Below are 25,950 nucleotides of genomic sequence, written 5' to 3' on the forward strand. Positions count from 1 at the left end.
TACACAGTGTATTCTTCCCTTATTTAGATGTCTTCTGCATTGCTAAACCCTGATGTCTCTTTGGCTTGCATGGTTTATTCAGGATGTATTTGCTCTAAACAGTTTAAGAACAATTCTATTTTTCAAAGAGTAACGGTAGTTCTGCTCATAGTTTTTATAGCTATGACAGGACTGGGGATTGCAAGATCCTGAAGGTGCTCATGCTGTTGTTGTCTAGTGCCTAATGTCAGTATATAGCAGCTAGTAAACCAAACCTCAGTTTAAGGTAAGATTCTGCGATAGCCTGTTATTCTTATAGTAACTCCTTTGACCATATAGAATCAGAGTAGGAAGGAACTCTTTCTCTGTGCTACCATCCACATGACCTTTATCCTTTGAAAGAGTAAGGGCTGGGATTGTACTACCTCATGTGCCACAGCTAAGAAGCATGCATGCTCTACCACTGTAAAGTGTTTGTTGCTATAAGGTTTTTCACATACTTGTGATATTTTAGACACAGAGAATTATTTAGGTTGGAAAAGTCCCTTAAGATCTTCAAGTCCAAATATTAACCTGACACTGCAAGTCCACAACTAAACCATGTCCATAAGCACCTGCTTATGAGGCTGTTGCCTCTTGTCCTATCACATAACTTGGGAAAAGAGACTAACACCCAGCATACCATCCCTTGGGTCCAGCCACTAGCCCCTCATGCTTGGCCAGCCCAGTGACTAGGACCATGATCTCCTTTTTCTTATTTATATTTCTTACAAGTACTTGACAAGTTTATCCTGGTTCACTCTGTGACTCAGTTCTCCCTCTGCCAAGTAAGATCAATTCCTTTCTGTGGTGTCATTTGTAATTTACATTCTGCTATCAATGCTCTGCTAGTAAGGACTTACATCATTTGCATAGCTACATTTCACAGTGCTGAGGGTGGTTGGAAGAAAAGTGTAATTTTAGTGAATAGATTGAAGTTTTCAAAGCTGTGTTGGGCTTATCTCTGCAGTGGCAACCTTAGAATTGAAGAAATGTTTATGGAAGTGAATTATGACTCAATTATTTAATACAACAAATTCTGAAGGGTCCATGCAAACCTGCATGTATAGAACTTCAAACTGAATTCATGTCAACTCTGCACAGAATACATGAATGGAAACTTGGCTTCATTTTCTATGCAAATACCTACACAAGACCACACTGTTCATGGCTAAAAACTGTATACTGAAAAAGGCATTCCAGAAGTACAGATTTCACATTATTCACAAAGTTCCAGGCTATAGCTAGACTTCAGTGATAATAATGGCTTAGTAGTAAAACATCTTAAGATAAAAACCTGATAAATGATCTGTATCCACCTACACCTTTGTCAAATATTTGATGCTTCACGTAGTGATGGTAATTTAGTAATAAAAAGGGCTGTAAGGTATAATTTTATGATATGCATAAATATGTGACTTTTTGGTAGGTTATAAGATCTGATTCAAGCTGATTGAAAGGATTTCAGTGGATCTAAGTGTAAAAATAAAGCCCAAAGGCTCTACAGAGAGTCGGCTGTTGTGTCTTACAGTAGCAAGTGACAAGTATTAAGATTTCCCATGGTGGAGTTCTTCATAATTTTACCTACTTTTTACCCCTCCAATACACAGCTCTATCACAAATATCACCAACTAATGTGAATATTAGATGGGAAGACTGTGAAAATAGTGCTGCAAAGTACTTTCTCAGAGAACTTAACTGCTAAGAGATTATTCTGAGCCCTGAGTTCGTTCTAAGAGTAGTACTGGCAATTATAAAAATGGGGTGGGGGGGGGGGAGGGGGGAGAGGGTTATGCATAAGCTTTTGAGTGAAAAGCTATCTTTCTACTACTGTTAACATTTTCTGCTGTTAATTTTTTTTTCACATAGAAAATTTTCTTTCAATTCTATACTGGAGTTTGCAATGTAAGGCTTGAGACTTCCACGGTTCCTTTGAGAGATAATGTGCATTTGTTTGATGTACTGCAGTTTTCAATATAAAGTCTCAACTGGGCTTAAAAAAAAAATGAGATCTTCACCTGTGAAAAGTACATTATTACTAAGTTACCATACAATAAAAAATGAACATTGCAAAAATGGTCTACCTGTGAAGGATAATTACATATCAACCCTCTGTAATATAGATGGCTTGTTCTGTAATTTCCTTCAGACAGGTTAAAATTCTTACCCCTTAAAAGAAAAAAGAAAAAAATAGAAAGAAAAAAGAAGAAAGACACCCACAAACTGCCAGATGAGAGAAAGATGAATGAATCCTGCACAGGATCTAATCAGATAATACTAATGCACAGATATTAATGGAGCTGTCAAGCTCGATTCACTGTACTGAAGGTTTGATATTGACTGGACATTGTCCATTTAACCTGTAGTGATTTGTAGTCTGTTGTCTTGGTATCCCATTATTGGAATCAAGTACATTTGCTATAGCAGGAAATAATGAAGGTATGATCTGAAGGCCTGGTGAATGATGTTCTCTGTATAAAAGACATCAGTGATAATTAGATGAGAAGAAACAAATAATGGAAATCTTATTTTCAGCCTTTCATTAGCTTCCGTAGTATGTAATGTCGTCATTATATTACCTACAAATTGTTGAAACATTTCCACCAGGTCAAGAAATCTTGCATACTAATCATATTTTAAAGAATTAGTTAATTTTCTCAGATTATATTTTCACTCAAAACCTGGTACTTGTGCATTCACCATAGGGTCTGAGGATGTTTAGCTCATAAGAACGGGCCGAGGATGATGACTGAACCATTTGTAGACATTGTAACACGCCACAGGATACAGACTCTGCTACAAATAACCCAATACCACTTAATGTTCTCAAATTTCTTTGCTAATCCATACCTACCATCTTCTAAACACTAACTGCTCCCCACAGTATGTGTAAATACATTAGATTTCTATTAATTTAATTTCCAATGACCTTTATAGCTTCAGTAAACTATAAGCAGCATTGGGTACCAGAAAATACCTGAGAGAAGTCTAGGGCAGGATTCTTCTTTCTGAAAGCAAATGTTATTGAGAATCCCTTAGTATTGACTCATGAAAATCAGGCATTCACAAGAAGACCAGCTGATTTCTTCCCTAGAAGAATTTTGTTACACTCACAGCAAGCACCATATGGTGGTTTTCTCAGATGTTCATGGCTGTTACAGGAGGCGAAACCCATTCTTAGTAATGAGAACTGTTCAGAATGTACATCTACATCATCGTTAGCTCTACAATCCTTCTCTGTGAGGAAATGTCTTTCTAATGAAAGTGGGGTTTGTGTATTCCCTACTAGTCTAACACTCCTGTAATCCAGTCAAATAAAGAACAATCTCTTTCTATATTACAAGGATGAAATATGATGATTTCAAAGCATGTGCCAGCCTTTGTCACAAACATTCACATGGAAAATATAGTTTCATTTATTAAAGTTCTAATTTAGCCTTCTTTAGGCAGTACAGAAATGTGGGGATACCTTAAAAACATATTAAGCAAGACTTTTTAATTATTGTGCTTAATCTATTCAAATTAAAATGGATATAATGTGCCCACATATGTTGTGCACCTTCTTAAATCCAAGTTTCCATAACTTGTTTTCTTAGGATGACTGTGGTGTTCATATTAGTACGTCATAAGAAGCTGTTTTGTCTACAGTCTCGCAGTATATTTCCATGTGTTTGACTAAGTACTGCTATAATCTCAAATAGTCCAGTTTCAACAGATATCACTAATTATTCTGACCGAATTAGGCTTCCTTTTGCTGCTACTTATTTTTGTATATTGTGACTGAAAATACTCTATTTGCTAATGTCTTGTTTTGGACTGGGTTTTGTTTGTTTGCTGTGGCTTGGTTTTTTGTTGTTTGATTTTGTCTTTTTAGTTTAACAAATCTCAGTCTTTTTTCTTTGACAATATTGAGGTTACCATTTCCATAATTAATATGATGCTTCTGCAGGGAAATGGAAAGTATTAAGATATTTAATGTGTGTGCTTGCCTCCTTACCTTGCTGCTCATCTAAGTCACATTTATTGCTTAACTGTTATCAGCATACAATATCATTTCTGAGACATTTTTCATCATCCTAACACTGCATTTGTTTCATAGCACACATATTGTACTTTAAATACAAAACCAAAAAGAAAATTAAAAATTATTAAAGATTCATTAGTACAAATACTGACAAACTGTATGCAGTATAATAATCAGTATCAAGACTGTGTTTCTTTTATGGACTGTTTTGGGAGAGCTATGGACAGGACAGCTCTGATGGTCTAGTCATGGGGTCTGTGTTGATAGGTTGGACTCGATGATCCTCGAGGTCCTTTCCAACCTAAGTTATACTGTGATACTGTGATACTGTGCTTCAGTGCAAGAAGTAAGCCCCTGCATAGCATAAGGATCACATCTTCCTATCTGGAGAAGTCTTGTGCTGCCACATAGAGTTTATAGAAGTTCAGTGCCTTTCTGAGCATGATGTGTTGCAATTCATTTTTCATTTTTATATGTAGAGTGTTTACAGCTGTATTGTAATGTCAGCATAATCACTGACTTTAAGATGCTCATTTGGGACTTATCCTACTGTAACTAGATGGAGAACTTAGACCCTTGCATTTGTAGGTCAACAGATGTGTGTTTCACCTCTCTTGCTCCTCTGAGCCAGTACAGGAATGTTTTTCAGATGCTGTCAGATTATTTTGCAAGCACGTCTCACATCTCTATGATGTACTCAGAACTATGGAAAACCTTTTTAAATCTGTTTTATACACTTGGAATTATAGTTTGCAAAAGTAGTTGAGTAATCAGAATGCAGTATCAGAAATATTTGGATCTTAATGGTGTTCTTAATGCTTAACCTTGGAATTGCTGGGCATTTGGTGTGAGCTGAAAGACTGCGGATAGAAGGCAAATGTTGCTAACATGAGCATGGTGTTTTCATTCAATAATTGCCTGTGAGATCACATTTTTCTTTTTGTATCCAAAATATTTTTCTTTAGTAGACAGTCCTCCAGATCACTGAAGACTTATTATTTGTGTGGGGTAGCTTTCAATGCTAATTGAAAGGAAGCTGCACTTCTGTCAAAGAAAATTAGAGAGAAAAAATGAAAGTGAAAAACAATAATGTGCATTTTGTTTAATAAGTGAAATGAATTAGAGCAATCTCCACACTGCACTTCAATATGAAATATTTCCATACAAGCAATGTATTTAAACTGCCACATTATCTACAGAAACTTGGAGTAATAATTGAATTGTCAATCTCAATTATATGAAAAAAGCCAAACATAAAACTTCTCACAGTTTTCTGAATGAGATATATTCAATAACCAATATTATATCAAGCTCTTGTATCTGGGTAGTCTGGCATATTGTATCTGACATTACCTCAGATAAAATATGAATAAAGCAGAAAAACATATTTGTTCACAATGATGAACTAAAAAGAGACAATTTGGTCCTCACAGAATTTAGAGAAAGTTTTGCTATTAATTCAAAGTGTTCTTGTTCCATTGAGAGGGTACAACTGTTTTCACTCTGAGATTCATTGGGGAATATTCACTAATGAGAGACTGCAAACAGTGTTTTAAGCTAAAAAAAGAAAAGGACCCATCAACTCTGTTCTGCCAATCAAAAGTGTTAGTTGGATACAAATGGCAAAGTTTATTTTGTACTTACTGACAGTTGCAAGTGAAACATTTTTACCGCAGCATTACTGCATAATAAAATGTCTAAATAACATTACCTCCATAGGAGCTGGATTTTGAAGCTAAGACAAGCTATACCCTGAGGATAGAAGCAGCTAACATGCACGTTGACCCTCGCTTCCTGAGCCTGGGGCCCTTCAGTGATATGACAACAGTGAAGATAATTGTAGAAGATGTTGATGAACCACCTGTGTTTACTTCACGATTGTACTCCATGGTGGTGTCTGAAGCAGCAAAGGTTGGCACAATCATTGGAACTGTAGCAGCCCATGATCCAGATGCCTCAAATAGTCCTGTTAGGTAATTGTGTCTTAGTTGTTTGTTTATTTAACTTCCATATTGAAGTTGTTTATTTTATTGTGGGAGGGTCTTTGGTTACACTGGATGGAATTAGAATCATAGAATCATAGTTGGAAAAGATCATCAAGTCCAACTATTAACTCTACTCTACCAAATCCACCACTAAGCCATGTCTTCAAGCACCACATGTACATGGCTTTTAAACACATGCAGGGATGGTGACTCAACCACCTCCCTCAGCAGCTTGTTCCAATGCCAGACAACACTTTCAGGCCTAATCCTCTGCTTGGTGCAGCCTGAGGCAATTCCTTCTTCTTCTATCACTAGTTCCTTGGGAAAAGATTTAGTTTGCCTTTTTTTTTCCCTTGTAGAGGGAGACTCAGATTTAATATTCCTGAACTACAGAACCTTTAGAAAATAAATACATTAATAAATAAAAATCAGTAAAACAAATAAGAGAAGATACAAGATCAGGATTCCATAAGTAAAAATAATCTTCAATATATTATATGTATTTATTTATCCCTGAGTTTAGGAAGACTCTACTATCATCTATAATAAATTATGGTCTCTTAAACCAATCAGGACCAAAGAACAAATATATGTATATAAAGTGTCTGTATGCATAATCTTTGTTCACTATCTACAGAGATGTAATAGCACATAGACTCTTGCATGATAAACCAGACCAGAGGTCTCAATATACAAAAAATATTTGAAAAAATCCTTTATGTGAGAGAAATGGATAGGATAAGGCAGGTCCTGTCCTAGACATTATGGTTAAAGGCAATAATTTTCTGGCTTTTGTAATTTCTGCTGAAACTAAATATCTTCCATTCAGATATGAAGAGAGATGAATGCTAGAAATGTGAAAACTGTGAAAGCCCTCTTTCTTTGTTTTCCATGTGTGATGAAATGGCAAGTCTTTCACAATCTGATATCTAGGATCATAAAGAAACCATAAAAACTCATCAAGAATCTATTTTACCTTTGCTTGTACCTAAGGTCAAAGCTCAAGGACAAACACCACCGAAGTTAAAACAGTAATGAGATGTTACTTGTCTATTGCAGCATAGTAATATTGATTGTCAAAGGAACAGGAAAGCATCTAGAGGGTAGTATTTATGACTCAGGAGTTTTGTGAACTTAAACATCTGCAGGAGGAGTAACACACACAGTTAAAAATTATTACTAAGTTTCATTTGTTATGATTGTTCATTTAGGGCATATGTAGAAAAGAACTTCACAGAACCTGTTTCAATGTCAACTTTTGTGGTGATGCTCTATTTTTACTTTCATGCTATGAGAATGAATTTTCATTATCATAGACTGTCACATTGGAAGGGACCCCAACAGTCATCTGATGCAACCTGTCTTGGTGATAGTGTGGTTGAAATGAGATGGCCCAGCACCCTTTCAAGCTGAGGCTTACCAATATAGGCAAATCCACTGCTTCCCTTGGGAGATCATTTCAATGTCCAATACTTCTCATGGAGAAAAATCTTCTTTTAGATTCCAATGGGAATATATCCCCAGCAATAACTTGTCCCCATCACCCCTTGTCTTTTCTGTGTGACTCCTCCTAAAAAGGAGGTCTCCATCATCCTGGTAGCCACCCTATATGTACTGGTCCATGCTAATAGGGTCTCCTCTAAGCCTTCTCAAGGCTGAAAAAAACTTTATTTTATGAAATTATTGTAACAAAGAATTGAATAAAATTTGCTGAAAACATTCACTTTTATGGTGAGCCCTGTGGCTGGCATGTGACGCCTGCAGACATCCACTGCCTGAGATTTGCACAATCTAATCTAATCTAGCGCTGCCATTTCTAAAGCAGCAATCTTAAGATGTAGAAATAAAACATATGCTTCACTCCTAGAGGTGACATAAATGTTCTCTCTCTTTCTTTCTTTTTACATTTGCAACTTATTTAAAATATACCTGATTCGTATCAGGTATAATCAAGTCCTGGATGGATAGTTGGCACGGATTTACTTGTGAAATTTATCATTGCTGAGCTCTTTCTTTGCTGTAGCAGTGTTTCTGGCACTGCTGTTAGCATCTGGTGTATGGTATCTGGTTTAGCAGAATCATGTAAAGTAGAAATAAATCCAGTTCCATAAATGCAGTTTATGCTCAGAATGCTTTTGACTCTTGTATAAACATAAGGATGAGTTTATTTGCCTCGATCTGTTTAAGTTTTACAATTCCAACATGAAAAATAGTTTTATCACCTGCTGAACTAACATCTTAGAGATTTCTTCTTTTTCAAAGCCTGGGAATGGAGAGAGGAAAAAGAAAAATAGTGAGAGTTTAGCTGAATGCTTGTGAGCCTGCTATATACATTGTTGGTGGGACTGACACATCATATAATTTAAAGCTGTCCTGCATCTGCTATGATAGACATCAGAGCCTGATTCACCTAAAATTGGAATGTGTTAAGGAGGATTAATGTATAATACTTTTCATGATCTATTTAAGAAGTTTAAATTATTAACCTATACATAAGCATTCCAAATTCCAAACATTAGACTACAGTGATATTGATTAAAAATTAGTTTTGTTACAATTAGTAAGATGTTGAAATTACAAGTCCAGACATAATTAAAACCTTGACAATGCTTGGTGGGGAAGGGAAGAAGTAATAAATATTTTAAAAATAAGAGGTTATCTTTTATGGACCAGAGAACTATTGATGTTTGAAGTAGCTTAAATCGAGGATTTAAAACTCCTGCAGCTCAAAGATTTTCTAGTATTAAAGACTGCAAGGAATTAAAGGATTTAAAGTATTTAAAATAATATTATTATTTTTTTTTTAGAATTTGAATATGGATGTAACATTTGCAAAGAAGTTAAGAGAAAGTCCTCGTTTCCTACTCATAAATATGATTTTTATTCTTGTTTCATAAGAGTCTGTTGTCCAATTTATGTAACTTGTTCGCTTTACCTCTCCCCTTCCTCCCTTCCTTTCAAATTCCTTCCTTCCTATTCCTTCCTTCATAATTCCTTCCTTCCTGTCTTCCTGCTTGCCTCCCTCCATCTTTCTTTCCCTCTTTCTTTCTTGAATTTATTTACTCTTTTTCTGTCTTTCAGACCTCTCCCTTTGTCTTCCTTCTCTTTTTTCCTTTCTTATATTTTTCTTTAAAGAAAGGTCTCTGGCTCTTCAAATTGTATAGTGATGGTGTTAATAATTGGGAAGTATATGTGCTAGCAGGAGGTTGAATCCTAGCTACAGGGCCTGCCAAGGCTGACTAGCTAACAGAGGTGACAGTCATTGTCTCATGGGGGGACTTGTCAGCCATAGAACAGCTGAGGAGCACTGCTGACCAAATATATGTTGGTATCAAATAAAGTAAGAAATTAATTACAGTCAACATATAATGGGGGAGGGGGCTGGGGTGAGGGTGGGGTAAGAGGGAAGAGAAAACCTTAATCCATGAAAACTGCTGTTACTGTTGTTGTTACAACCCTTTTCCTTCTCTCACTGTGACATAATACAGTAAAAAAAAAAAAAAACAACAAAAACAAACCAACAGCCAAAACTAATTATGTAACAAGAATCTGCTCTAAGATTTTGCAGCCAAGAGGAATAGATCAAAATACTGCGGTATAACAAAGTAGAAGCTGATATATTACAGCACAGAACAAATAGGGCCAGAAGATCATTGTATCTAGGATTTCCATTTTTTAACTCTCTTCCATAGTTCTTCCTTTCCATGTTGTCCAAAAGGATTTATTTACTGCTATATCTACAATCTAATAAATTATCGGAGTGATAGTAATCTCAGTGATTACATTTGGTATTATTTGGACATTTTAATTCATCGTGAGAAGTACTGTGGAGTACATATATTTGATCTAAAGGAGAGCGCAAGAATATGGCCCAATATTAGATCAAATGTCAAGAAATTTCCAGTTGTAAATCCAAATCTGCCTAATCAACTGTCCCCTTCTCCTAAAAGGGTTGCAAGCAAAACACCCGCAGGCATTCTGACCTTTTCCCTTATGCTATTTTCTGTTTGGTTAAGAGCTTATTTCCTCTTCCTGAAACAATTTAGAGATAAAGTATACATTAAGCCAAAGAGTCAAGGGCATGAATCTGTGTTTGTGTAATGACAGTAAAACATCAGGAGCTGACAGTGATGACATGCAATCTCTTGACCTACTCTGCATCATACTTCTTTTTTTTCCCTGCCCCTGCAGCCCTGGATGAGTCAGGGGCTCTTCTGCCCCTGATAGAAAGCTCTGTGCTTTGACTGCCAGTCCCCATGGGAGCATCATCTGACTGGTGCAGCCATGGAGTGAACTTCCACCCTGTGTTGCTATTCCATGAATACATGAAAATCCCCTCACACTAGAGGAAGAAAGAAAAGAGAGAGGATGAACTCACTTAAGAGGATACTGAGAGAATGGAGCCCATCCATCAGCACCTGTTGCTCTGTAACTCTTTCACCTTTGCATATGGCTTTGCTTCAATAAACACCCCAGAGAAACAGGATAAAACAAAGCTCAAAATGGGGAAACAGTGGAAACACTCCAGAGGACCTTATAGCTGCCTTCCAGTACCTGAAGGGATCCTACAGGAAGGCTGAAGAGGGAGTTTTCATAAAGGTGTCCCGCAGTAGGACAAGGAGGAATGTTTTTAAGCTGAGTAGGTTTAGACTGTTGAGATTGTGGACTAGGCTACCCAAGGAGGTTGCAGATGACTTCTCCCCAGGGGTGTTCAATGCGAGATTGGATGAGGCCTTGAACAGCTGAATCTATTTGAGAAGTGTTCCTGCCCATGGTGGGGAGGTTGGAGTAGATGATCTCTAAGGTCCCTTCCAACCTAAGCTATTCTAGGATTTTAATAAGAAATCAATGGAGTATTTTTGCAAGCTCTAATTAAACATAAATCAAAAGTTTTCTTCCATCCTTCACGTAGGTACTCAATAGATCGAAACACAGACTTGGAGAGGTATTTCAATATTGATGCCAACAGTGGAGTCATTACAACTGCCAAATCTTTGGACAGGGAAACTAATGCCGTTCATAACATCACAGTTTTGGCTATGGAGAGTCGTAAGTAATAATTTAAAGATCTTATTGTCTGTCTACGTGTAAAACTTCAGGCATGGTTGTGATCATCTGTGTTAGAAGAAACAATGACAATTTCAAATCATGGCAGATAAAAATAACTTCTTACCTGTGTGATAAAAAATAAAGATATACTACAGATTAGATATTTGTCCTTTCCTTTGCCTCATACTTTATGCAGTCTTTTGACTTCTGAAAAACAAACACAAAGGAAGATGAAATATGTTAAGTCAGCAGTCTCCGACCAAGTATCATTAGGGGAAAACTGATATGGAGTATAGAGGAAAGCAGTTAGGCTGATGGCACTCACTTAGAGCTGATTGCTGTTGGTCAGCCACACAAATCTTAAAAGGTATGAAGGAAAGGGGATGAGAATGCTTGTGTGGTTTCAGTTTCCTGACTGTAGAGGATATTTTGTACTTGTTATCTTTTCTGGTGTAAGATGGAAAGTGTTGCTGAATTGAACCCATTAAGCACATACAAAAAGAATTGTGTTAATGCAAGTTTAAACCTAAACTTGTTCAGCTTTGAATCTACTCTGTGGACAAAAATAGATACTTTTGCCTTTATATTTGAAGAATTTATTTCATCTAACTCCATCCTTACTATTACTCTGTTGGGATGTGATAATAAGAGTTATCTGTTCTCTGGCTTGCTATTTTAAAAATCCTTACTTCTCACTTTCAGTGAGGTTAATTTAATGCTTAACCTGAAAGCTCGCATTCATCATTTAATGTCTGAATGAATTTATCTCATATTCTCAGGAGTGGAGTTTCAACCTAGGAGGCCAGCATGGAAACCAAAATATTTCCTGGGTTGTAACAAATCTGACAAGATAGCCAAGGGATGTAGCTGACACAAGTGAGAGTCTAGGCACACAAGTAGTACTTCACAATACTTTAATTTATGTTCATAGTCTCCCTGGTTTTCAATAATCTTAGGCCAGTAGATGAAAAAGTTGGTGTCAAGATTTGTTATTCCTCTGGCATTTCAGATGCAGATTAATAAAAAACAACAAAACCCCACATTTTTTTTGTCATTTACATGTGGATACATTAGCTAGTTGTAAGATTTACTAAAATATGGTTGCAATATCCTATAAAAAGAAACACATTTGAAGGTTTGTCATTCTGCCTTGCTCTTTCACTAATATCACCTCTCGCGGTAAAAAAAACGAAAGCCACAAATACAATCCCTCTTTCCCGTGGTCCAAAACAGAACTGTTACTAGCAAAGCAAGTTTTGCACACACTGATGTGCTGACTACAAAGATATCTACTCCTTGAGATGAATTGATGACATTGAACCCTGAATAGATTCAATTTTTAGCTAGAGATGTGCATCAGTTTAAGCATATGAATCAATATTAAGGTGTTCCACATGTAATGAGAGGGTTGCAATACTTGTGTGTGCACTTTAAAAGCTTTGGGATTTGTCTGGGCAGAGAGCTTCCTCATTATTTTTTTTTTTCCTGCTATACATAGCTGATGGAATTATTTTTTTTAACTTCTTTGTGACCTGACCAACTTGAATTAAAAAAAAAATAACAAAAAATTGGACTTACAATACCCATATTGTTCTCAATATGAATATTGTTGTCAGCTGTACCCCCTGGAGATGGATTTACATCTGCTTGCTCTTATCCTTCCATACAATGTGATGCAGTGCTGTGATTAGTGAGTTAGATTTTCAGGTTATCCCTGCGAGTAAAATCTTAGTGTAGTTGAAGTGGCTGAAACATATAAACATTGTTTCTACTAGGTCCAGTAGATCAAGCCAAGGACTTTCCTTGCCTTTCTAGGAGGGCACTGCAATTGATTTGACACATGTATGCAAAAGAAGAACGCAAATGAAAAATGCACTGACCCAAAGAAAGGAGCTCTTCTTGATTGTTGTGTTGGCTTCTTTTTGTACAGAGAATCCAGCACAGGTTGGGAGAGGCTATGTAGCCATTACCATCCTTGACATCAATGACAATGCCCCTGAGTTTGCCATGGAGTATGAGACAACTGTCTGTGAAAATGCTCAAGCTGGTCAGGTATGGCTTGAAAGATTGTTAAATGTTTGCCTTTATCAGATAGGCATTCACTCCTTATGAAAGCCTATCAGCTTTAAGGTAAAATATAATCATTTTACAGTAGTAAAACTGATGCTTTGATGAACATGAGCAAATATTAAACCACATCTTCACCATACCTTTGAAGAGAACAACTTGGGTGTAAAACTTACCTGTGAAGATACTGTTAAAATCTCTTTCTTATTCATAGAATCATAGAACCACAGAATGTTTTTGGTTGGAAGGGACATTTAAAGGTCATCTAGTCTAACCCTACTTCAGGGAGCAGGGACATCTTCAACCAGATATTGTTCAGAGCCCTGTCCAACCTGACCTGGAAGAAGTTCTATACAGAGAGAGTGATTGCCAATTGGAATGGGCTGCCCAGGGAGGTGGTGGAGTCACCATCATTGGAGGTGTTCAGGAGGAGACTTGATGGGGTGCTTGGTGCCATGGTTTAGCTGGTTTAGGTGGGTTGGATTGGTGTTCAGGAGGAGACTTGATGGGGTGCTTGGTGCCATGGTTTAGCTGTTTTAGGTGGGTTGGATTGGTTGGTGGGTTGGACACGATGATCTTGAAGGTCTCTTCCAACCTGGTCTGGTCTATTCTATTCTATTCTATTCTATTCTATTCTATTCTATTCTACTCTATTCTACTCTATTCTATTCTATTCTTTCTTGGGATGGGGCATCTACCACATCTCTGGGCAAATATGGGCCAGGGTTTCACTACCCTCAGTGTAAAAAATGTTTTCCTTCTATTTAGTCTAAATCTCCCCTCTTTTAGTTTAAAGCCATTATCCTCATTCTATCACAACACACCCTACTATAAAGTTGCTCTTCATCTTTTTTTTTTATAGCCCCCCCCTGTGAATATTGAAGCATCTCTTCTGCAGGATGAACAACCACAAACTGACATATTTTGCTAAACTCATCTAATTTTGAATACTATTAAGAATGGATACTTCTTCCAAATTTTACAGGGATTTGGGAAATTATATCACAGTGGTTATTCTGAAACTAAAGGATTATCATTCCTAAAATGAGTACACACTTCTATTTCACTTAGGAAGGATAGGCTGAATGGCTACAGTTTCACAAGGGAGAAGTATCCCTACCATATTCCCCAGAGTTTGTAACTCCCCGGATGTCTTGCAGTTATTCCTAGGTTCAACTAAAAGCCTGTGGAATTGTTTATCCTTATTGTCTCTCTTTTGCACTTTACCTCTTTACTTTGTCAAGCTTCAAAAATTATATATATATTTATTTTTTGCTCCTTGTATCTGCTCTGTCCCAGAATTCTAGCATGTGCTTCACCCACATAGATCCTATGTATTCCCTGGAAGACTGTGCACTTTTGTGCCTTCTCCCAGAATATTGTCCTTCCTGTGACAGATGTTGTTTATAGCAAATGTCAAAATCACAGCATAATTTAAATCCTTAACAGAAAACACTGTGATTCTTAGTTTGTGTTCATGAGAAACACAGAACATGCAGGCTATGTGTGTGTGTTTTCCCTGTATGTATGTGTGTTTTCCCTGTGATCTCATCAGAATTGTTAGCTCTGATTAGTCGTTCTTTATGGATTTTACAAAATGGTGACCCTTTCTTTAGAGGGATTCACATAATCTTAGAAAACTTGAGAAAATAATGATAACAATAAAAAAGAAATCATAGAAAATAATTATGTACTTGTGTGTTTGGTTTTCTTCATTATATCAGAAATGGATACCTGAGTTAAAGTGTACAAGAGCATAATCATCTCCTTGAGAAGGTTTAAAACTTTGCAGCCCCTGGTAATGTATGTCCAGAAGATAAACTTCTTCCACTGCTATGCAGTTTATACTCCACCTCTGGTGAATGACAGGACATAGCTTTCTCAGAGGCCAATACAGCTGGTATAGGGAAATAAAGAGTTGAGTCATGTTTTAGTTCTCATAGTGTCTGTACAGGCTTAGGAGATCAGAAAAATAGAGAGGTTGTATAATGTGCATGCATTTGTGCTTCTTACCATTCCAATTAATAAAGCCCAAATATATCAAAACAGGTTATCCAGAAAATCAGTGCAGTTGATAAAGATGACCCACCAAATGGCCACCAGTTCTACTTCAGTTTAACAGCAGAGGCAGCAAATAACCACAATTTTACACTGCAGGACAACAAAGGTAAGGATATTCTGTTTAGGTAAATATTCACCACTAACACCTTTCATTTTGAATATATTTTGCTGACCTGCATAAAATTCTGTTCTGGTACGGTCATAAATTAAACTGGAATCAGCCTAGCAAATAATTTTATCTGTAGATTATTTGTCAAGGGAATTAAGCTGTTTGAATCATTAAAAGCCTTGAGCCAAACAGCAGCTTTAAATATTTTTTTCCTCCTTTATTTTTTTTCCCCTCCAGAAGTCTTTCTTCTTATATTTTTCCCTTGTATTTATAGGTTGTTATCTAAATGAGATGTTACCTTGGGGCAGTGACTGAAAACTGCCCAGGAATTCATGTTTTATTAACATAACTCAGGGTATAAAAAATGAGTGCATGGTAAACCTAGAGGTTTTGGGTTTGGTTTTTTGTTTGTTTGGTTCTTGTTTTGTTTGGTTGGTTGGTAGTTTTTGCTTATTTATTTAGAAAACCATCTCTTTTCAGTAAGTACACCATCTATTGAAGAATGCCTTCATGTTGTAGGCTCAGGAAAATCAAGAGTTAATTGATATAACCAAAAAGAATAGTCCTCCAAATGTCAGAGAGTCCCAGGGAGACAAGCAGTTCATCCCAGGATATTGTCATCTGTTATTCTATTCCATTTGCCTGTATTTCTCTATTTAAGGGAGTGTACAGCCAAGGCGCTCTCTGTTCTCTCCATCTTGGGATGTATGCATGCCTTACCTTTATGGTTTGTGGGGGAGAAGTTTTTTCCTGACCTTTGCAGGCAGCTATGCCACTGGGCCTGTTGAAGCCTGCATCTGGCCTGAGTCTAGTGTGGCCCAGAGTGGCAGGGGGCGAGGGGAGCGCAGTTTGGCTGCTCTCGGGGCTGAGGATGAGTAAGGTTGATGCTCTGGAAGGTTTTGGCCTCATAGGCTCAGGTGAAGAACTGAGCCTAATTTGTGAATGTGTTCCTTTTACCTGAAAGCCTTTTTGTAAATAGAATTTCCAATTAAACTTCCAATGCAGTGTGGAGCATTTTTATTTTTTCTGTACTCCTTGAGAAGGGGTAAAATATCTTTTCTGTCCTTTTGCCCCAGGCAGCTCGTGGCTCAAAAGTAGGACTCTTCAACAATCTGTCTACAATCTTGACAGACTTCTTATGATTATTTCCCCAAAGACTGATACAGAGACTCCCAACTGGCATCACGTTTTGATTAGTGCAAGTATCTGAGTAACACACTTCTAATTAACGCTCTTGTTAGTTGCACTGCATAGTACAGCAGCTGGGCATATATCAGTCAGTTTAGCTATTAGGTGAAGCAAACAGATCTAAACAGGCACCATGGTACACTTGCATTGCTCTTTTATGCATCAGTACCAAACCAGAGTTACAAAGCCATCCTTATTAATAAAATAAGTAAAACAGACATATGGTGGGCTAATGGATACTGCTCAACAGTATCAGACAGACTTTGAACAACATTCACTAAGTATAACGTGACATAATAAAGTTCTCTCACATAGCTATTTATTGCCTTACCCTGCATCTAGTTACTGACATAGTTTTCTTCACAGGAGCAGCTTGCAATTTGAAACTGAAGGCAGTAATAGTAATAATGATCAAACTAATAAAAATGCAGTAGAAAAAGACTCTGTTCAGAAATGTGAACTTGGTTGCAAGCACTGTAAAATATTTAATGAAAAGACAGGCCCTCTTGCAGAGAGCTTATCATTTGAAAGAAATAATTCATAGATTCACAGAATGATTTGGGTTAGAAACACAGAAAATCATCTACTTTCAACCTCGTTGTCATTGCCAGGGACACCCTCCAATAGGCCAGATTGCTCAAGGCCTCATCCAAACTGTCCTTAAACACCTCCAGGGAGGAGACATCAATGATCTCCCTTGGGCAACCTGTTTCAATGTCTCACCACCTTCACTGTAAAGAATAATAATAGATTTTTTGCAATGCTGGTAGAACCAATGAAGTTACAAGACACAGCAGCAACTGCCTCTTTGATATTAATAAATTGTATGCATACCCCATATGGTGCTCTATGGTGAATCACAGAATCACAGAATGTTAGGGGCTGGAAGGGACCTTGAAAGGTCATCCAGTCTAACCCCCTTGCCAGAGCAGGATCATCTATACCAGATCACACAGGAACACATCCTCCCAGAGAGGGAGACTCTACAATCCCCCTGGGCAGCCTGTTCCAGTGTTATGTCACCCTCACGGTGTATTTTTCCTCATGTTTACATAGAACTTCCTATGCCCTAACGTCCACCCATTGCCCCTTGTCCTGTCACTGGGCATCACTGAGAAGAGCCTGACTCCATCCTCTTGGCACTCACTCTTTACATATTTATAAACATTAATGAGGTCACCCCTTAGTCTCTTCTCCAAGCTATAGAGACCCAGCTCCCTCAGTCTCTCCTCCTAAGGAGAAGTGCTTGCATGTTCTGCCAGATAGGTTGTAATATATGACACAATAGGATAATTTCACAGGACAATTGATATGTCTGTCTCTAAAAAACAGACAGATAAATAGGTAGATTACAAACCAATTGATCAGCCTTTTCTATACATTCTAAGGGATGTAATTCCCTACCTCTCAGGAGCTGTCAACCTGTATTGAACACAGTGAGTTTTGCACATATATTGTAGAACACATGGACTTTTTAATCACCCAGCTCAGGGCAACATAAAATCACATATTTTAGATGTTATATTAGTCATCTTGACTCTCACATGAGACTGGTAAAAAAGCACTTGTTTTTTTCACATGTACAATTATTTGTGTTTGGGCACCGACTTCTTGTTTGTTTGTTTTATTTTTCACTCAAGAACTATTTGGTTGGTCTTCAGAAATTATTCTTCTATTGACATGCTTATTTCTTCCACCAATATGGCATCTATATTTGTATATAATTGAAATGAATCCTTGGAAATTAGACCTGAAGCAGGTATAGAAATAATCTGATCGCTGAGGAGTAATTTTCTTTTTTCTTTTTCAAAAGAATCTCAACTTCAAGTATGCATCAAGAGTGTGGAACTGTGGGCTTAACTAAAACCAAAGATGCTTCTGGAATTTTGAGACAGTCTTTTGTAGAAAACAGAAATCCACTTATTCAATTTGCTATCAATTCTTATCTGATGTTGCCTATGTTGCTTCAAAAATATACATCCAGCAAAGATAAAATCATTGAAATAATGCAAATGTGCTTATAAATTATTTAAGTGGGAGATTGTATAGGCTTGTAATATAGACAGATCACATGTTATGTATTTATTCTTTTCTATCCCTTTATCTAGACAACACTGCAACAGTATTAACCAGAAGAAATGGGTTCCGAAGACAGGAACAATCGGTTTTCTACTTGCCAATATTCATTGTGGACAGTGGATCACCTTCACTTAGTAGCACTAATACCCTCACCATCAGAGTCTGTGATTGTGATGCAGATGGTATTGCTCAGACATGCAATGCGGAAGCATATATCTTGCCTGCAGGACTTAGTACTGGAGCTCTGATAGCAATATTGGCTTGTGTCCTGACACTGCTAGGTAAGTCTTCTTCCTGTTACCCTCACATAGCAATATATATGGTTCTATGGTTCTGTCATTCTATGACTTGCTGGAGAGGGTACAGCAAAGGGCTACAAAGATGATAAGATGACCAGAATATCTCACTGAGAGAACTGGGGGCTTTTAGTCTGGAGAAGAGAAGACTGACTGGGAATCTCTTCAATGCTAATCAGTACTTCAAGGATGGGGCCATGAATTTTTCAGTGGTACCCAGTGACAGGACGAGGGACAATGGGCACAAATTGGAACAAGAGAAGTTCCAACACGAGGAGGAACTTTTTCAATTTAAGGGTGCTGGAGCCCTGGAGCAGGCTGCCCAGAGAGGAGGTGGAGTCTCCATCTCTGGAGAGATTCCAAACTCACCTGGATGTGTTCCTACATGACCTTCTCTAGATGACCCTGACTTGGCAGGGGGATTGGACTCAATGATCAACAGAGGTCCCTTCCAATCCCTACCATTCTGTAATTCTGTCATATAATCTTCAACACCACTTCACCCCGATTTCTGTAAACAGGAACACTAATAGCACTTTTTATCATGAGACACACAAAACCTTTAGGTAGAGATTTTCAAATTCTGATACTTTGTTTCTATGTTAAGCTGCCTCCAGACATATATATGAAATAATAGTAAAATAAACCAAAGATCATTGCATCATAGGTAACAGTTAAGAGATAGGCAACCTTCTCCTTTCCGTTTATTAAAGTATTTGGTTTAGCATACTCGCCGTACAACCACTATCAATGTGTGTCCCCCTTCCAGAGATATAATTATTTTTAAACATTTACTGAATTGTCCAGAACAAAAGACATTCAGAAAACACAAGAGGTGTAATATACTGATGGGAATTATATTTAATTGAACATCCTCTACGGAACGACCTTTTGTTACCTCTGCAAGTGGTTGCACAGTTGGATTTTATGTTGTGCAGTGAATCTGCAAGTAGATAAAAGATAGTGGAAGACAGTGGAACTGTGTGAACACCCTCGTTAGAGTAGCATTTCTCATTTCATGCCCAGTCCTTAAACATAATGTCTACACGGTATTATTAAAGGCACAAATAGAGAAATAAGGATGAACAATCATCCTGCATCTGCAGGAGAGCCAATGCAGTCTTCCTGATCGTCAGAAGGTTCACATGTTAGCAAGGGTACCAACCCATGAAACAATGATTTTAGAATAGAATAGAATAGAATAAACCAGGTTGGAAGAGACCTTCAAGATCATCGCGTCCAACCTATCATCCAACACCACCTAATCAACTAACCCATTTAACCAAGCACCCTGTCAAGTCTCCTCCTGAACACCTCCAGTGATGGCGACTCCACCACCTCCCCGGGCAGTCCATTCCAATGGGCAATCACTCTCTCTGTGTAAAACTTCCTCCTGACCTCCAGCCTGAACTTCCCCTGGTGCAGCCTGAGACTGTGTCCTCTTGTTCTGGTGCTGGTTGCCTGGGAGAAGAGACCAACCTCTGCCTGTTTACAACCCCCCTTCAGGTAGTTGTAGAGAGCAATAAGGTCACCCCTGAGTCTCCTCCTCTCCAGGCTAAGCAGCCCCAGCTCCCTCAGTCTCTCCTCATAGGGCTTGTGTTCCAAGCCCCTCACTAACTTCGTTGCCCTTCTCTGGACTCATTCCAGCAAGTCAACCTCCTTCCTAAACTGAGGGGCCCAGAACTGGACACAGGACTCGAGGTGTGGCCTAACCAGTGCAGTGTACAGGGGCAGAATGAGATTTTTTTTTGTTCTCTGGCTATCCATATCAGCCTCAGGGAAAAGAGAAAACTACAGTCTTCTCAGGCTGGTATAATCCCAGTGGTGATTTACCTGTCACTGTTTCCCAAGTGATTTGGATAAATCAAGAAATTTGTCCAAACTTCCATTCATGGCAGTATTTCAACAACTGGATTTTTCTTTTTATTGGCTTTGAATCACCTGACTGTAAACAATTAGAAGGAACTGTCCCTTCCCCTACAACATTTCTAAAGTGCTCAAAAAAAGAGATCCTCTTACAGAATAAGAAAAATCACTACCTCCTCAATGAACCCAACCAACTTACTTGTTAGCTATGTACAGGAGGTGGCATTTCCAGAATATTCCATATTTGTACCAATATCAGATTTTTAAAAACTCACTCAGCATGTGATTAGGCCTTTAGGATTTAAGGAGAAATAGAAGAGATTGTCAAAAGTGTTAATGAATATTTCTCAAACTTTTTGGTTTTGCCTAATAACATTTCTAGGTCATTTGTAAACCCTGATTGAACTTTATTGGGGCATGAAGCTAAATGATAAAGTTTAAAAATACAAACAAAAACTCTCTCATACCAACTGGTATTGGCATCAGTGGGAAGGAAAAAAACCCAAAACAAACCAAACACATTTCAAACTTTTGTCCAACGTACTTAAGAAGAAATGTTCTGTAATAATAATAATAGACTTCATCCCAAATGGAAATCTCATTATTTCTGTTATATATAAAATGGAAGTTTCTGAAGATGGCATAAGAAACTGCTGTAAACTATAATCCAATCTGACCTAGGCATAAGCCTCTCTTAAATAGGAGCCATATGTCTTAGAGAAGAGAACTGAATGGAGACACAGCATGATACCAGGCACCAGGCAATAACTTGTTTATTCTATTCAAGTGCACCAGAGTTCAAATAGAAGCAGTGAATCAAGGAACCTGATATTTCATTTTAGTCTTCTTTAGACTGTGCCAAACAAGCATTTTGTAAAGAACTGAGGATAAGTTCTATGGGTACAGTGTTTGAATAATGGGCTGGGTACTGAAGAGGAATCTTGCCTATAACCAATACTTTTACTTCTCTGAGAATTGGATTTCCAAACTTAGCTGTCTGAATGCCTCACCAGTGTTTATCCAAATAGACACTTGTAGATGCTCTCATCACTTCCAATCTAAATTGCTTCTTTTGGGTGCAATTCAGATCTGCAAGCACATTTTAGACTGTTTCTATGCTAGCCCTAGATTTGAGGCCTCTATTTTTGTACTGTATCCTTACGCCATTTTGTTTCAAGCCAGGTGCCAGTCTGCACAAGGAAGAGTTGTATAAACATTCCTGTTCCTCAGTGAAACCCCAATCTAGTAGTGTTGATTGTCTGGTTCCTGAACTTTTCTTCTATCATTTTTTTCCTGGAAGATATTTTTCTGGGAGCAGCTGAAAGGATTACTACTAGAAATTTACTTTTTTCTTTCTCTTTATTTTTCTTCTTCTGAGAAAAATTCCTAAAGATCCACTATCACAACATTAAAAACAGACCTAACTGCTGGCAAGTGCTTCCAGGTCTGGAAACAAGGGATGCCCCTTTTTGTCTAAGAGTTTAGCAGTGAAAAGAGGAGACAGGTTACAGGATCAAAATTTTTTCCTGACCCAAGATTAAAGGGCACTTCAAATCCAGTCAGATTCATTAATGTCACCTCAATGTGAATGCCAGTTGTAAAGCAGAGGAGGCATAGGAGTTGAATAAATGTCAGGGATACAGGCATTCTGGCACTACAATCTTGAATTCCAAATAAGCTATTATCTCTTAAAGTTAGTTTGATGTACTTTGATATTTGTTCTTTTCCCAGATATCCCTTTCACTAATAAATAACCATTTGTCTTGACTGAGGTTGTCTCAGCGGGATTTCTCCACGCTGTTATTTGTACTTGGGAACGCAATCCGTTTTAGATAGGAACAATATACTCACCAAGAAGAATGTTACTAAATCATACTAATTCATTCTAATTGCCTATAACATAATGCAAACTATTTTTTCCAAACTAAAATGTATTTTATAAGTCAAAAATATTTTGCCAAAATATTTTTTCCTCCTCGTATGGACTGCTGGTGAGTAAATTCTACATTTTATTCCACGAGAAGTTTCCAGTGCTGTTAACTACTCAAAACAGCTGCATAATTATTCACTCTTCACTGAAGCTAAGCTTTAAATAAAAAGTAAAAAACAACAAAACCACAAACATTTTGAAAAGTGCTTGCAGTTTATTTAATAAAAGAACATTTCAAAAGCCAGTTTGTATTTATTTTAGAGTGTATAATAATTTTTAGAGAAGTAAGTACAAATTTTTTAACTCTTCTGAAAATCATGTGGTAATTTAATTCAAGGTTGTTGGTTTTTTTTCAGGCACAATAATTGCTTCTGTAAGAAGTGTTAAGTATAAAATGTATACATAACAATGTAGAAGAAATAATATTCACCTGTAAATAATCCAGTCATGTTTGAGAGGTTAAAGGTTTTCTTTGTATTAAAACAATGGAATGTTACATTGACATAACATCTTTTCATCACTGTCTTCTTCCATACTTCAGAGTATAACCTATTAGTAACTTCTATTTTCATAGAAACACTAAAGAAAGCCTTGTATTAATGTTAACCGGATGGAGCAGGTCCAGAGGGGGGCCAGGAAAATGATCAGGGTGTTGGAGCACCTCTGCTACGAGGACAGGTTGAAGGAGATGGGTTTGCTCAGCCTGGAGAAGAGAAGGCTCTGGAAAGACCTAATAGGGACCTTGGAGTACCTGAAGGGGGCCTACAAGAGGGATGGAGAGGGACTGTTTAAAAAGGCCTGCAGATAGGACAAGGGACAGTGGCTCCAAACTAGAGAAGAGTAGGATTAGATTTGGTGTTAGGAATAAGTTCTGTACTATGAGGGTAATTGGACACACTGGAACACGTAGTTGGTGGAGGTGGTTGGGGTCCCATCCCTGGAGATGTTCAAGGTGAGGTTTGACAGGGCTCTGGGCAATTTGATCTAGTTGAGGATGCCCTTGCTGACTGCAGGGGGTGTTGGACTAAATGACCTTTTGAGTTACCTTCCAACCCTGACCATTCTATAATTCTTTGTTTCTATGACATACAGATTAAAAATACATTGTCTTTGTAGTACATGCAACGCAGCTAAAGCTTTGTTCTCTTAGAGATTAAACTTTGTTTTTCTTAGCTGTTCAAATGGATAGAAATTAGTTCTCCAACAAAGTCATCTAAATGCTTCAATATTTAAATTTTAAAGACTCAATATTTTTTGTGGCTTCAAGTAGGTGTGAGAATAGAATAGAATAGAATAGAATAGAAGAATAGAATAGAATAGAATAGAATAGAATAGAATAGAATAGAATAGAATAGAATAGAATAGAATAGAATAGAATAGAATAGAATAGACCAGACCAGACCAGGTTGGAAGAGACCTTCAAGATCATCGTGTCCAACCTATCATCCAACACCACCTAACCAACTAAGTGTACAAGCAATACTGTTTAAAACATTTGTTATATCTGCATTTTGATTGCACCTTTAGGTAGAGCTGCCAGCTAAGTTCCATATTTTTTCACTTATTGGCAGGTATATAACTTCCAACAGTAAGTATGTTAAGAAGCAGAGTGGTGTGAAAATGCACTTACACTTGAGTGAAGGAAATGATTAGCTGTTTACTTATATGGTAATAAAGATTGTGGCAATACATGTTAAAAAACATAATTAAAAAGTTCTGTCAATAGCGACCTTGGCTTAAATGTGTGTTTATATTGTTAGCAAGCTAATTTGTCTTCCATTTTAAAATATCATTTATATTGAGGCCAAACATTAAGAGTTGAGTGCAACTGTTGCCTCTATGATGACAATTTTGTGTTCTCCTCTGTATAATTTACAGCTCAATTTGTATTACACAAATATCAAAATGTTTTGAAGTTTCACGAGAGCCACTTTAAAGGTCAGAATCTTATATTGTCAAGCCACTTATGTAAATATTGTTAACAGCAAAATGCCCCAAACTAGTGGCTTCTGAAGTCTATACCTAAAGCATGAATCAGGCAGATGCCAGGGGCAAAAAAGTGAGAAAATGGTGCTGACGCTGCAGTAATAGAGTGTCACAAGGCATCTGTTAGCAGATGGATCATTAGATGTGTGCCCGGTAGCTACTGAAAAAAAGGGGAAAAACTATTGCCTAATGTATTTGTCAAAAACTTCAGAAAAAAATATTGGCCCCTTTCCAGATTTATCTTCAGACATTCATGGCTCCAAAGCAAAATAAAAAGATTTGCAGAGTTCACCTTTAGAATCATCTTATGCCTTACCTAATTCTGATTAGTACCATAACCAACTGTAGACATATGATACAAGTTTTCTGCATGTACAGTCTCTGAATGACTGGTTTGTTCTAACCAAGTGATCAGGATATTAAATCATGCCTCACAATGACTGGATTGATATTGATTTTTAAAACTCCTCCATGAAGAGAAAGGCTTTCAAGAATGGCAGTCCTACCTCATACAATTTATGGAGGCCACTTTTTAGATTACCCAGAGAAGCTCACGGTTCATTTTATCTATACCAGCTTTTACTTTTCCACGTTTCTAAAGTATTTGGTATCCATATCAAAGTATTGTAAGAGAAGCTTGTAAATCTTAGACACACGAATGCATGGAATCACATATTCTTAAGATTAAAAATAAACACAAAATCAGAAGAGATTAATTGAATGTGGGATGACACTTTTCAATGTACTGTTATTTTTACAGTCATAGAGATGCCTGTTATTTCCTAGGAGTATCATTAACTCAGCAAATGTTATCCAGATGCTACAATACAGTATTAATGATTTTTCTAAGAGGATGAATCATGCTCCATCATGTTCCACAGATGTGTGCAGTGTTCGTATTACTGCTTCCGTATTTTGTGTGTCAGCAATGATGTGTCTCTACCAAAACAGTATTTGAACAAGAGGAGCCTTAAGTTAGTTTCTCCCAGTTATTTTGGCTTGCATTGCAGTTTAGAATTAGCTTTCAAGCTGAAAGAAACTTAAAGATTAAAACTTTTAAAATGATCACATTTCTAGCAGTGATTGATCCAATAAACGCCAGCCCTAGCAGTTCCTGTTAGAAGTGATCCATAAATCTCAAGTACAGTACTTTACAGTTTATAGAAAGTGAGGTCTCATATAGAGATCCTTTTTATCCATGGACTAATGTTTATTTTACACATTGCTTAACAATTCAGAGTCCTTCAACCTATGGTTTATTTATTCATTTACGTATTTTATTTTCAGGAGGG

General features: G+C 37.3%; 1 protein-coding gene across 1 annotated transcript in view; it reads left to right on the top strand.

Moving 5' to 3' along the window:
• CDH7 (cadherin 7) overlaps positions 1-25,950 on the top strand; it is a 94,740-nt gene that overhangs the window by 62,312 nt on the left and 6,478 nt on the right. Inside the window, exons 7-11 of the mRNA XM_068147677.1 lie at positions 5,762-6,015; positions 10,940-11,076; positions 13,007-13,128; positions 15,193-15,310; positions 18,610-18,861. Coding sequence (XP_068003778.1) covers positions 5,762-6,015; positions 10,940-11,076; positions 13,007-13,128; positions 15,193-15,310; positions 18,610-18,861 — 883 coding nt within the window. The remainder of the gene's footprint in view (positions 1-5,761; positions 6,016-10,939; positions 11,077-13,006; positions 13,129-15,192; positions 15,311-18,609; positions 18,862-25,950) is intronic.

Source organism: Melanerpes formicivorus, unplaced genomic scaffold, assembly GCF_026170545.1.
Source record: "Melanerpes formicivorus ecotype bairdi unplaced genomic scaffold, bMelFor1.0.p_v2 SCAF_15, whole genome shotgun sequence".
In the NCBI taxonomy this organism is placed as follows: Eukaryota; Metazoa; Chordata; class Aves; order Piciformes; family Picidae; genus Melanerpes; species Melanerpes formicivorus.